This window comes from Chaetodon trifascialis, chromosome 4, assembly GCF_039877785.1.
Source record: "Chaetodon trifascialis isolate fChaTrf1 chromosome 4, fChaTrf1.hap1, whole genome shotgun sequence".
Lineage (NCBI taxonomy): Eukaryota > Metazoa > Chordata > Actinopteri > Chaetodontiformes > Chaetodontidae > Chaetodon > Chaetodon trifascialis.
The window spans coordinates 17,833,370-17,847,468 of NC_092059.1; the positions used below are offsets into that span (position 1 = coordinate 17,833,370).

The following is a 14,099-nucleotide window of genomic DNA, read 5'->3' on the forward strand; positions in this document are numbered from 1 at the left end:
TTGCTCTGGCTGTGGAGCTACAAAGCACACATTTTAAATCATGTCACGTGTAGACTTCAGAGGCTGCACAGTTTGCCCGTGTTTAGTCAAACTGTCACTCACCATCTTTGGCTTTTCTGTTAATATGTTAACACAGAGAAGTGGGTCAGATTGGGAAAATATTTTACATGATTTTCCACAAGGTCACATCCCTCTGGCAATTAAAAAGAAAGTCTCTGAGGCGAGAGAGTTCAGTACTGTGACCACTGGCAGAAAAGCTTTTCTCTACAAAGGTGGTGTGTGTGTGTGTGTGTGTGTGTGTGTGTGTGTGTGTGTGTGTGTGTGTGTGTGTGTGTGTGTCTGTGTGTGTCTGTGTGTGTCTGTGTGTGTGGACATGTATTACTCATGTTGTGGGGACATAAATCTGTTTACATTGTGGGGACTCACCTTCCTTAAGGGGACAAAACATAATATAAAAGCTTAGGATAAGGTTGGGTTTAGGGTCAGGCTCCAGGAAATGAATGCAAGCTTATGTAATGTCCCCAAAAATGATGGAAACATGACTGTATGTGTGAGTGTGTGTGTGTAGGCAGATATGTGTAGGCGATGACCCTCTGTTCATTTTCCACATTTCCATCAATAATAGTCCTGAGTGTCTGTGTGTGTCTGTATGTGCATGACTGATATTATTGTGTTTGTACACTGCAGCCATCATCAAAACCTTTTAATGCTAATTTTATTTATTTCTGTGTTTTCTTTTGGAGGGTGACGGGTCATGTGTTGTTCTCTGGATGTAGAAAAGTACACCACACATTAGGTTTCTACAACCTTTTCACAGCGCCTTCATTGGATAACCTCTGAAATGAGATCCCGGCGTTCTCGTCATTGCAATGGATTTCTGTTTACCCTTTCTAGAGTCTTGTTTCTCGTGTTTGTCCTTCAGCAGATTATGGAAAAACCTAATTGCTGTGTATTCCCTTGAAACCTGGACTGATCAGATTCAGACAAAGGGCTAAAAGGATTAGATTATGAAACTAAATCAGAGACTTTCCAACTCCTGAGGTGATTCTTGCAGACTTGGGATCAATTCAAACAGAGAGAGGACCTCTGTGCTCGAGCGCAACTACTGTATGTTGTTCACAAAGGAGACATATTTCACTCATTCATTCACCTCTATTTATTTTTTTTAATATAATATGTACATTCTTTTTAGTAGTATTTTGTATTATGTTGCATCTGCCTCAGAGACCACATCACCTATATTATAATAATTAATAAAAACGGCAGATAAAAACAAAAACAAATAAAAACAACACAGGGATCATAAAACACTGGGGGGACAAAATAAAGGAATAAAAAGGAAAATGGCAAGAACGGGATGATAACACCCAGCAACATATTAAATATTCATAAATGCTTTCCTATAAAAAAAATTTAAGAAGGGACTTATTGTATGCTAATTATGTAGCATGCGTGATCTCAACAGGCAGAGCGTTCCACAGTCTGGAGGCTCAAACAGCAAAGGCACACTCGAGCCGGGATCTACATATAAGAGACCCCCCACCCTTCTAACATTCAAAAGATCTATGTAAACCAGTCTGTAACATTGTTTCAGTGTATTGGATCTTGTCAGCGGCTCTCTTTTTAACCAGGCTTGCAGTGTTGCTCTAGGGATGGAAGCGCAAGTCTGTCAGTTGGTCCTCCATGTTGATTCAGACTGAACTATTTTAGCAGCTCTTGGATGGATTCCCATGAAATTTTGTTCAGACACTCATGGATCCCTCCTGACTTTGGTGATCCCCTGACTTCTCCTCTAGCACCACCATGAGGTTGATGTTTGTGGCTTTTTGTGCAATGTAACAATTTTAATTTGTCCAGTACTGTGGACGCCAGCGTCTTCATCGTGAACATGTTAGCATACTGTTAGCATTGGTTTAAATCATCGCTGTACCTAAATGAAAAGTGCTATATAAATGAGTTTTATTATTAAATGTGTTTTATTTGTGTGTTCCAGGTGGCAGAGCTTGAGGCCCAGCTGGGGCATCCTGCTGCTGGTCAGACTGGTGGAGAGGAGCTCAGTCAGTCACTGGAGGAGCTGGAAGCCCTGCTTAGCGCCAAAGACCAGGCAAGACACCAGTTCACTCGCTGCATCACACGCTCCAGATCCAGCACTCGTACAGTGATGAATTGCCAGTATTTCACTGGATATGTTTGTTTTCAGTTTGTGAAAACAGAGCTTCAATCTCCATCTGATGAAAGAAAAAACCCTGGAAACATTCAGTTATTTAGTGAATGTATTAACAAGAAAGTTCAGCTGCCAGTTTGAGTGTCTGTTCTCTGAATCATATTTAATGAAATCTTTCTCGTTCAATGATCTTGTTTTTGTTTTGACCAAAACATAATCACTAAATAACATGTTCAGAAATCCAAGTGGACAGAAATGAAGAGTATGTGTCTCTTGGCTTTTACTTATGCTCCTCTAGTTTCTCTTTCTGCAGAGTCCCTAATTTATCTTCCAGGCACTTTAATTTTCCTGGATGATTCACGGGTTTGGTCAGACAAAGAGAGCTTTGATAAAATACCACGGCCTTACAAAACGCAAAAATGAATGCTGCAGATGTCCAGAGCTGCCACCTACATGTTAAGTGAAATCAGGACTCTCTGACTCACCTTCAAAACTTTTTCCAGGCCTGCTTTAATATGATTTTTATGATGCCAAAGTAACACCTCATGAATATTTTGTGCCTGCATGAGCCCAGTCAATGTCCATCAAATGCATGCTGGGCACGCTCAGCCAAAACCTCTTTCCCTGGATAAATAAAACAGATATTAAAGAGGAATATTCCTTGAGAGCAGCTTGCTGCTGTCCTGCAGCCTCATTAACATAACCACCTCTGTCCTGTCATCTAAACAAGTTCCACTTGTGGCAACAGGATTTGTGGCAAGGTCACGGTATGTTTCCCCTGAGGGGGGGCTGAATCCCCCTCCCACCTCCCTGACAAACATCAGAGGGTAACACATTTCATCACCAACCAGGTTCATGATTAATGATGCTTCTTTTAATAGCTCATGAAATGTTTTGGTTCTGATAAACAGGGATGGTGGATGTGTGGGAAGGCAGTGTGAACGTGTTGTTGTGACAGTTTGAAATTATTATGTTTTCAGGAAATTCACAATCTACAGAGCAAGAAAACAGATGTGGGTGAGCTGGAGAAGGAGAGAGAGGAGGCCATGCAGAGACTCCAGGTAAGTTTCTCTCTGCTGTAAAATGTATGCTGGACTGCTCAGACTGATGCAGCCAGACTTGCGCTGCTTTTCCCAGAAAAATAAAATATACTTGAGTTACATTTGGAGAACATACTGCAAACTGAATACATGATTCAAAAGTTTGACATTACAAGACTATTCAATGAAACAGAAATAATGATACATAAATGATACAACAAATAAATAAGAACAGGGGACAGTATTTGTTAGCTTAAGCTGCCCATTTCTTTTTATATTCATGGAGTGAAGACGCCCCAAAGAGTTGAGAATTTCTTCACTGAAAGGGGACATTTTCCTTTCTGTGTATGTGTTTGGTCTGTCTGTTTGTTCTTGAGGAGATACATATCTCAAGAAATTCTGCCACTTTTGAGACGGACCGTTTTCAAGGCTAAAAGCTCTTATGAGACATGATGAATGGGACTGGTTGGTGGCACTGGTGGATTAATGCAATCCTGAGTTTTTTCTCTTATTAACATGCAGTAATCGTACTAAATTTGTTCTGCACAAATTGGTTCTCCTCACCTGCATTTTCACTGTTGCTTAACCTGGCGGAGCTTCTGGGAAATAAAAGCAATTCATCAACACAGGCATTCATCTATTTCATTGCCATTGATGCTTGTGATTCAGTTGTGAAGAGGTCACATTTGTTTTTAAAGGATTCTCTTTTCACGTCTTATACTGCTGTGTTTTTGTTGTCTTCAACATATTACAGTTTTTTTCATTTTCCCATCATGTTATACTCTCAGTTGGTTTGATATGTGTAAACTAGATGCTTCCTCAGTAAGAAACACAGTAGTCTTAGTTCTGCAGACTGCTGACTGCCTTACATGCTCTATTCTGTTGTTCTCCAAACCAACACAGAGCCGCTCAGTCAACTAATGGAAAATCAAAGCACTGATACTGCACCGACAGAAGAGGCAGCTCAGTTCAGACCTGCAGCAGAGACTCAAGGAGAAAACAAATTGTATTGAATTTCCAATGCTAATGCAGGAGATTATGCCTGATGCATACTGCATAGCTTTTATTAGGTCTTCTGTCATTTTTAGTAGTAGTGTCATTTGTGAATTATGTTTATTCATATTTGACCTTTGCTGTCCTTGTGCTCGTTCCATATTCTATTCATTGCTGTGTTTGGCATATCCTGTTACCTCATAAAGTGCTAAATTGCACATTTAAATTTGCTGCATAAAAAGTTTAAGCTTTAAGTTAAGCAAATGAGCCTGGGAGGACATTCTCTCCATTGCAGTCAGCAGCCACTCAAGGCAGAAACATTTACAGGCATTTAAGACAAAGCTGAACTGGTTCTTGTTCAAACCTGCAAATGTTAAGTGTATCTGCCATCGACTTCTAGTGAGCTACAGTGCCACTGTTAAAGATGTATTCCACAAAAAAAGTAAAAAATACAAAGAACATGTGCAACTTGGACAGTCCATGCAGAAAATATCCAGATGAGGAAACTGTATCAACAGCAGTTTATGTCTGCAGGACGTGGAGAGACGAAACACCGAGTTGGAGGATGAGGTTCAGAATGCTGAAAAGACGCTGGCCTCCAGCCGGAAGGAGCAGGAGCAGGCGGAGGTGGAGGTGCGACGCATCATCCAGGTTCTGGACGTCAAGATCTGTGACCTGAACGACCTGAGACAGAGTCTGGCAAAGCTCATCGACAAATAGCCACAGCAGCAGTTTGGCTGCATCTCCACAGTGTGTCACTGGAGTATCAGCGGAGCAACAATCAAAGCAATATGGAGGAAAATGTGCATGTGTTTACCTCCATGGATCTGTTTTTTAAGATCAGTGCAGGTAAACAGCAAGTATCCTCTTAAAGGTGCTATGTGCAAAGTAAATCACCTGTACTGTGCATCATTGTCACGTTAATACTGCAACCTTGGTATGATCACCATAAACAGTTGGCAGTACAGTCTAACTGGCTACTACGACTTGGTTTTCCATATCATAGTTCCCAGCAGCTGCATGTCCATTTTTTTTAAACATGAGGTTTTCACTCTTTCCTCCATCTGCCATCACTGAAAACTCTGAAAGCGTTGAATCCATTTGCTCTGGAAGAACAGCGCCACCCTCCTCTTTTCGGTGCCATAGCAATCCAGCGTCTGATGTCAAAATCTGACGCAGTGGTTTGCAGTGTAAAATGCTAGTGGTTGCTGAAAGCCGACAGCCTTTTCAGTGATGTCCGCCATTGTTTATGGTGATTTTACTGATGTCTCAAAAGGACTGAAGTAATGATTTATTGATTGCAATTAATACACAAAGTACCTTTAAAAGAAGCTTTGCACAAAAACTGATTTTAAGTTTGTTATTTTGCAAAAGTAGACATTTCCAGTAAGTATCAGAGGGTTTTCTACTCATTTATTTTTGTGTGACGTATCGTTATTTAATACAGAGTGGTCAATCCACACGTATTGGTGTATGTAGAGTTGCAGTAATAATTGGAAAGAATTAAAACATCTGACTGTTGAATGAAAGTCAGTGGTGCTCTGTTTTCCTGCAGAGCTGGAGGTCTCAACCATTCAACCGTGCCTGAGCACAGACAGTAAAACTGCAGTGCTGTAACATCAGGACTTGACATGGTTGAAAATAAAGTTTTATGGATAGTTACATTTTTACAAGACTTTGACACATTAAACTAATAGGCTGAGGCCTACATGTAATAGTTGTGTATAATAAGGCTTTAAGATATGCATTTTGTCATAATGTTGTCGGTAGATCTCAGAAGTCACCAGAGAACTGAGAAAAATCAAGACAAACAGGTGAAATGTCTGCTTTTACACAGTAACAGCCTTTAGTTCATGCTGGTCATCCTTTCATGAACACTATGGAGATGCACACAGTGGGAGTTTGGTTGGGGTAAGGACACATGGAGGCAAAGACCCTGAAAAAAGTCTGCTCCGGTTCACCAACAGCAGCCTGGACTGGCCTCACCAGCTGAACATCAACAACCCAGAGATGCAACAACCTGCTTACATTCAGGCCTCTGAAGATCCCAGCGTACAAATATTTTTGTTCATGTTTTATAAGAACTGCTCTTTCTCACCACTTATTCTATTATTCATGTTCATTGATGGGTTACTCACAGTCAGGGTGGGATGGGAAATCAGAGATGGCTACCGGCCTAATTGCTGCTAAATTCAAGCTGCGGCAGGCAGGTTTGTCCTCAGGCCTCTTTGACAGGTAGAGCAGCATGTGAGGGAAAGGTCCTGATGTGTCGCCATGGCGTTGCCTGTGGACAGAGCACTGCTTTCCCGCCCTGATGCTGTTGAGCTTAACCTGAGGTTGCACTTGATGTTTGTGCCAAGTTTTACTTTGTTTACATTTGTCAGCATTCACAAAGTGATCCACTTCTACCTAATGTATTTTTTTTCTATGTTGCACAACACTACCATTTACCATATAGTAATAATAACCCCAGAGAAAGGCTCAGCAGAGCTGCAGAGCATAGATCACTATGAGAGCACTGCATGAGCTCTGCAGAAGCCCCAAACCTACCAGGGAATGTGAAGCTGTGTGTGTGCGTGCACAATACTTAGCAGTGTGCAAATGAAGACTGCTCGAGTTAAAAAAGCACAACTGCAGTAGTTTTAGTAAGTGGGTACTTAATTGTCAGCTTTATATGTGAACTGATGCACAGTATCTATCTATCTATCTTTGCTTCTCGCCCCCTGATGAATTGTTAATTTCTTCATATGACAGTTATATAGGTACAAATAAGATGCAGTGTTTTGCAGCTGATGATGCAGTAACTGCCAGGATCATAATGACGTCAAAATGTGATTTAAACAAGACAGAAAGGAATCTCGTAATGTAATAAGATACCAGATAATGTACTAGCACCCGTTATTACAATGATTTGCCATTATTTGTTATATTTTACAAGTACCTTTACAGTTTAACAAACCAGTACAGTAGTCATAGTTTTAATGTAATGTTGCTACATTATGTTGATCACATTAAGAGGTGTTACTGTACCTTCAGTCCAATAAAATGATGGTTCAGCATTTTGACAACACTATCTGGGAGTTCTGGCATCAGCTGCTACGTACAAGCATCACTGAATTAGCAATAACGTTTCTAGCATAGATGCCTGTTCATAGTTAATACAAGTAATCTGTAGGTAATGAGAGCTCTGTAAAGTCTCTTCTCGTCTATCCTAACATCATCAGTGCTTTTTTTTTTTTCAGAACTGTGGTCTTTTTTTTTCATGGCTTCACCAGAGTTTGACTGATTAGTACCAGCCTTTTATCAAGCATGAAGAAAATGCATCAGAGGCCATTGGCTCCTCAGCACGAGCTCCTCACAGTTGATTTCAGAAACGCTTTGCTTCACAACAGCCTTATTCCAGTGTATCGCTAATGCACAGCTACACTGTGTAAATGCACTAGGAGCTCCTGTGTACACAGAGAGGGGGGCAGGAACGCTGTCCTCTAACTGTAAGACCAAGCCCCCCCGGGTCTGATCACTGACCTCTCTATTGAGACTTTGTGGGGACAACAAAGAGGTCTTGATTTTAAAAGGTGGGTCCAAGTGCATTCTGGGAAATGTTGGAAATTGCTAGCTGAAGCATAAAAAGCAGAGGCAGGTTGATGGATACTGTGTATTAAATACACTGGAATAAGGCCTTATAAAACATCTGTTGCCAGCTGCAAGAGACAGTGCAGTACCAAAGATGCACCACTGTCGTGTTGAAGCCACATCAACTGGAATAAACACACAGCCTCAGTGTGATGCCGAAGTTCATCTCATCCACATTTTTAAATATAACTTAAGTTTGACCTTTCAGAATGACTCAAAATACCTCAGAATATTTTAGTTTCATTTGGTAAAATAAGAGGAAAATGGTCGACTGGTGTTGGTCAGTTCAAGGCTACGACTTTGTTTCATAAGAATTACTGGATTGAGAGCAGGCGTTTGTATGGAATTGACAGTGTGAGATGAGTTCCTTATATTTGTACAGAACTGTTTAACATTAAAGCTCAGTCATGCAGTCACTGCTGTGGTCTTTGTGTGATGGGAGGGTAAGAAACTCTCGGTTGTGATGTGCCATTCATCATTCCTACATCTTACACTTCCACATGATTACATTTTTTTTGGACTAGTATTTCGGTTTGTTCTCACTAAACTGAAAGATTTCGATGTTCCACCTCAATTGATAATGAAATGTCAGTCAGCTTGGATTAACTCAATTCATCACACTTTGAGCAGTGGCTGCAATGCAATTGGTCACAGTGCTTGCTATTTAACAGCAAGGATGGGGAAACCTCTTTAAAAGGAGTGCAGGAAGCATGCGAGGTGGCAGGTATGACACTGAATTTTTGATCAGCTGACAGCAGCTGGTGTTTGAAATGCTGTGATAAACTCATCTCAGCTTTTCAGTGTTGGCAAAGACAGAACAGTATATGAAATGTGTTACATCGGTCTGTACCGCTTATAATGCAGTTTGGACATGTGGCATTTTGTTTGTGCTGCACAGTCCTGTCAGTTCAGACTGACACATACAGCATGTGCTGCTTCTGTGTGCCAAACTGAAATAAAGTGGAAACAGCCAACCGGTTCATACCCGCACTGTTCCTGTCGTTTCAGTGAGCACCCTCAGTTAGTCTCAGTCAGTGCCAGTTCTAAGCAGCAGGTTTACTGAATTACCCAGTGAACAGGCCTCTGACCTAAACTACTTGCCAATCTCATCTTGATTATCTTTTAACTTGGGAAGATTTGGCAAATATGACTGTGACTTGGTTGCACCAGCTTCATCTGGTTTCCCTCAGCCACATAACCATATACTGTACACTTTAATTCAAATTAAGCCAAAATCATCTTCCCACATTCCTTAATCATACAAATCAGACAAGCAACACTGTTTTCTTAATTTATTTTAACACAAAATGGCACAGAAAGCCAATTCAGTCAAAATGTCTACTTCAGCTTCTTCTTGGGGCGAAGGTTGTTGGTGTGTCCACACTTCTTCTTACGGCAGTTGACAGCACGGGGGTGCAGACGGGCATAGCACCTGCAAAACAAACCATCTGTGGTCAACTAAGGAAAATCTCCTGAACCAACATGAAAATTCAAACTGTCAAAACGTCTTAACACAGCGTTAGGGACACCAGAAGATCTATTTATGGTGCTAACAACTTTAGGAAATCATGTGCCACATTTGTGGAAACAATCCCACAGAAATCAGTTTAAACAAGGAGATAAAATCAAAACAGACCGCTTCAGTGATTGTCAAAACTTACTTGCGGCAGATCATCTTGTCGCAGTTGTACTTCTGGGCCAGCTGTCTGAGTGAAGGCTCGATGATGCCACCACGCAGACGCAGAACCAGATGCAGAGTGGACTCTGGAGGGCAGTTCAGATACTTGACGTCAATCTCAACTTCAGTCACATCCATAATCAGCATAACAGAAAGAATTCTCTCTCTATAACATTTTATCTTAACCAGGTACGCTGTGAAATCTTACCGCTATGGGCTCTTAAGAGCGGAGCAACACACATACACTTGGTGTGTATCATCAGGCCAATTTTAGTTGCTCCATCGGCCTTAACATTTCTGGGAGACTCCTGTTGCAATTTACTTAAATCTTCTGCCGTTTACACTTTGTTTCATAATAAAAAGCTTATCTATAGTTTACTGTAACCACTGACACGTCAGCACATCTAGCTTTGTTTTCGATGAGCTCTTACCTTTCTGGATGTTGTAGTCAGACAGTGTGCGTCCATCCTCCAGCTGTTTGCCAGCGAAGATCAGACGCTGCTGATCAGGGGGGATTCCTGCAAACACAACAACACTTATTCAGACTGCTTTTACATCTAACTGAGAACTTATGTTCATGCACAAAAGGCAGTGGCTAAGTGGCTGATGAATGACCATAATTCAAAACATAAAACATATCAAACATTAAACTTAGAAGGTTGCTTACGAACGTGTTTCTGCTTCACAATCACAATATCAAAATTCCCGTGGATGTCAGACCAAATCTACTGGCTTGCACTAAAGCAAATTACCTTTTAACAGTTCAAGGTACACACACACACTTCCGCAACATTTGGTATTATTTATAAATATGTGGGTTAAAAAAAAAAAAAAAAAAAAGCTCTCAAAAACCATACTTGTAAACGATGAATTGGAAGCTGCTTGCTAAAGAGCTGTCAAGACTCCAACTACTTTCAGCGTGAAGTTACGTGTGACGGCTCACCTTCCTTGTCCTGGATCTTTGCCTTGACATTTTCGATAGTGTCGCTGGGCTCAACCTCGAGGGTGATGGTCTTCCCCGTCAACGTCTTCACGAAAATCTGCATGTTTGCAGGCTGAGAGAGAAAACTGCGGTTAGCTCTGAGTTTAGCTAACTCGGAATGAACACGGCAAGTGACACCATCTTTCACTAAACGTCAACCACACACACACCTGACATACACATTCATTATATGTGAAATTGCATTACAGTCATCGCTTCTAAACCAATATGTCAACCGTGAAAGTTTTGCTGGCTTTTGATGAGCAGGGAGCGACATGTTAGCTAATGCTAGCGACTCGGTACGGGCCCTCGCCACATGCGTACCGTTAGCGTGGAGCTCAGTTACAACTTTCTCTTTGAGCCTTCGAGTTGAGCCACTGATACCTACTACACAAACTATATCGACAAAAGACGAAATATATATCGTTTCAATCGAACTCAACAACTTAACAGTCTCAAAAAAACGATAAATGTGTACTGGACAAAACGTGTACCCACCCGGCCGCTAGCTGAGCCTCAACGAAAAGAGAGCGGAAGAGGTTGACGCTGGAACACGTCACTTCCCGTTTTCCTTTGACATTAAACGAGGTGAGGGTATTTATATTTAAGTTGTTGTTTTTTTTTTTTTAAAGACTTTTAACGATACATCAAATTTACTCTTTTGAGAAAAAATGCCACTCGTTTAGCCCCGATTCATGTCGAAATTCTAATGAGACGTTTAAAGTTAAAATGTACACGTTTCTGCCGCTAAGACGCATTTTTAACAACCACAGAAGCAGCTCATGCCAGATATATCCATATATATCCATACATACACATTGCTATACATTTTTTTTATTTATTTGTTTATTTGTTTATTTATTTGTTTAATTGTTTGTTTGTGTTACAGAATTTTATTACACAAAAATAGACCGAGGAGGGCGATAGCGAGCAATGTGATGCGCTTCAGAAGTTATCAGTTCATTGAAAAAATGCAACACACTATAATTATTGATTGAGAGTGTTGAGTCACATTTTCAGTTTCGAGCACCTGAAATGATTCGCCTTGTATTTTTGAAAAGCAGTGCGCTGTGGACATCTGCTCTTCTAATTACGCTGTTGAGCCACATTGTGAACATGCATGAACAAGGCAGCATAATGTGTGAATCTGTGCAATTATAATAAGCAAATACACCGTATCATTATTCACACATATATGCATCTTGCACTCAAATGCAGGTCAGTCTTGCTATGCTGCAAGTTGGTATTGTAAGTTCTACAGTTTTGCTGAATTACACATAAGACTCTTGAAAAGGAGTTATGTCCATTCCAAATATTTTGTAGGTTCTTCTAGGTGAGGACACTTGTGCCAACCTGCCCTTTTGGTGTGTGTGTGTGTGTGTGTGTGTGTGTGTGTGTGTGTGTGTGTGTGTGTGTGTGTGTGTGTGTGTGTGTGTGTGTCCTTGTTGTAGAATAAAATATTACAGCTGAATAGTTTTCTGTGTCCAGTCCACTCAGTGCACCTGTGCAGGTAATAGGACACCACAGCATTGTTTCTCTGCAGGAGCGGCAACAGTCACGACATCATCATGTTGCACAGCACAGAGGTTTCCATGGTGGTGCATTTTTCACTCGCCTCAGAAGATGTCTAACTTATCCAAAGAGTGACACTAATGTAAGAACACTAATGGTATCCCATATGACGCCAGTGGTAAAAACACTGATCCAAGGCCGTCCTGTGGGCAGAGAGTTTCTCCGGTCTACAAACATCCCATTTCTGGACAGCAGTCCAGACTCATTCTCAACCAGTTTCCAAGAGGACTTCCAGCCTTTTTCCTCCGAGAAGGCAGAATCTAGTCAACCCACCCAAGCTCACGTGGACCTCAAGGACTTGAAACACATCGATGAGTATCTGACAGAGGCAATGGTGTCCTACCAACATCACCCATTGCCACAGATGACCCGCATCCCATGCTGGACCAAGCTTTCCACCAACTTCAAGATGCAAACTGACCCTCGGGAGGTTGCTTTCCACACCACCCACTTCCAGAATTTCCAGCCCCAGCCTTTCCAGCCTTTCCAGCCCCTGCCTGCTCCTATTAGACAAACACTGGACATCGAGAAGATTCAGCAAGTGGAAAAGCTCCCAGAAAGCACCAGCAATGCCTCCTTCATCCCACACCGTGGCTTTCCTGTTGCAAAAGCCACGGTCAAACATCTAGGTTAGTGACAGCATTCTTCATATTATTGTGACTCTTTCTCTAAGTAAAACAATGAATCCATATTAATGATTAATGATTGATGTGAACATTCATCAAATTTGATTAGGAATGAACTCCTGAAGGGTGAACATTCAAACACCGTCAACCTTTCAACATCATCTTATAATGAATAACAGTGAAGCAATCTGTGTGAGGGTTCGTCTTTGAAATAAAGAATTTGTGTAATAAAGAATTTTAAATTTCTCTAGAAGAGGGCTTTCCCACAATCAAAGGGGACGGGCAGCATCGCAGTTTTGTCTCCCAGTACAGCAACACTGTCCAGGGAGCCTGGAGTAGCGCTGCTCAGTCTGTGGAAAAGGTAAAAGAGCAGCAGCAGCAGCTGTTGGCCATGAGCTATTAGGATCAAAGACGGGTTTTATTCCAACCAAACACTACATGGCTTGAATGAAAACCTGCAGACTCTTGAGGAAAACTGTTTCCATCTGACTTATACACTGATTTATCCGGTGGAAAAAAGAAAAAACTGATTCTCACAATACTACACTGTTCATTACTGAGTACTGGAAGGCATTTCAACCTCATGTCTCTGCCTTAGCTCAGATATAAGAATAACTGTGAGCCTGAAACTGCACCAGAAAGTCTAAACGTACTGAACAGTGGAGAAAAGCATCTAAGTACATTTACTCACATGCTGTGCTGAAGGTAATTATTCAGATAATTGTACTTTAGCTCTCCACTACATTTCAGGGGGAAATGCTGCACTCTTTACTCCACTTCAGCTACAGTGTAGTAAGATTTTACATTCAAAATATCATCAATTTTTATAGATTCAGCTACACAGGAGTATACAACTATACAGCAAGCTGAAGTCAACTTGGGTCAACCTGAAAAAAGAGAAATGCTGGACCAACTTAAACAAAACTTCAGTTGGTCACACACATACACACAAACACAAAGGAGTATATTTAGGAAAATCTGTTTTAAAAGCTAAAGTTCAACTGTCTTCCATCAACATTTCCAGAGAAGGCATTTTCTTCTCCATAGACAGACTCAGTTTAAACTAGAATGCAAGTTGAAGCAATGCTCAGCTGACCTGGAGTACCAGCACCGTCAGCTTTAAGTAGACACAAGAGTAACAGGGGTAATGACCTTTTAATGAAGCTTCACGTGACCATTACTGTTTTCATCATCTCTCTACAGCACACCTCCTCGGTGGCTATGGGTGATCCCGAGAAGATTATAGAAAGAGAGACGACTAGCGCTTCGTCATTCAAGTGGCCCACTGTCTGCAGGTCTGCAGCTTTTCTGCTGAGCCTGGACTCCTTTCAGATCTCTTTTCAGATGTGTTAGATCACTGCATGTTATGACTTCATATGTCAGGAGGTATAAGGTGTCTTGGATGCAAAAG

General features: G+C 41.2%; 2 protein-coding genes across 2 annotated transcripts in view; one reads left to right on the top strand and one right to left on the bottom strand.

The window, feature by feature from the left end:
• Nucleotides 1-8,246, top strand: part of LOC139330100 (homer protein homolog 3-like) — a 45,729-nt gene extending 37,483 nt beyond the window's left edge. Inside the window, 3 exon segments of the mRNA XM_070960834.1 lie at nucleotides 1,994-2,104; nucleotides 3,145-3,225; nucleotides 4,732-8,246. Of these exon segments, the coding sequence (XP_070816935.1) occupies nucleotides 1,994-2,104; nucleotides 3,145-3,225; nucleotides 4,732-4,917 (378 nt within the window). The 3' untranslated portion in view covers nucleotides 4,918-8,246.
• An 864-nt stretch (nucleotides 8,247-9,110) lies between these two features.
• Nucleotides 9,111-11,054, bottom strand: LOC139329967 (ubiquitin-ribosomal protein eL40 fusion protein). The gene is made up of 5 exons (XM_070960643.1): nucleotides 10,989-11,054; nucleotides 10,452-10,563; nucleotides 9,940-10,026; nucleotides 9,492-9,594; nucleotides 9,111-9,262 (listed from the first exon to the last, which is right to left on the bottom strand). The coding sequence occupies exons 2-5, from the start codon at nucleotides 10,552-10,554 to the stop codon at nucleotides 9,169-9,171; spliced, it is 387 nt and encodes a 128-aa protein (XP_070816744.1). The 5' UTR covers nucleotides 10,555-10,563; nucleotides 10,989-11,054; the 3' UTR covers nucleotides 9,111-9,168.
• Nucleotides 11,055-14,099: the final 3,045 nt, after the last annotated feature.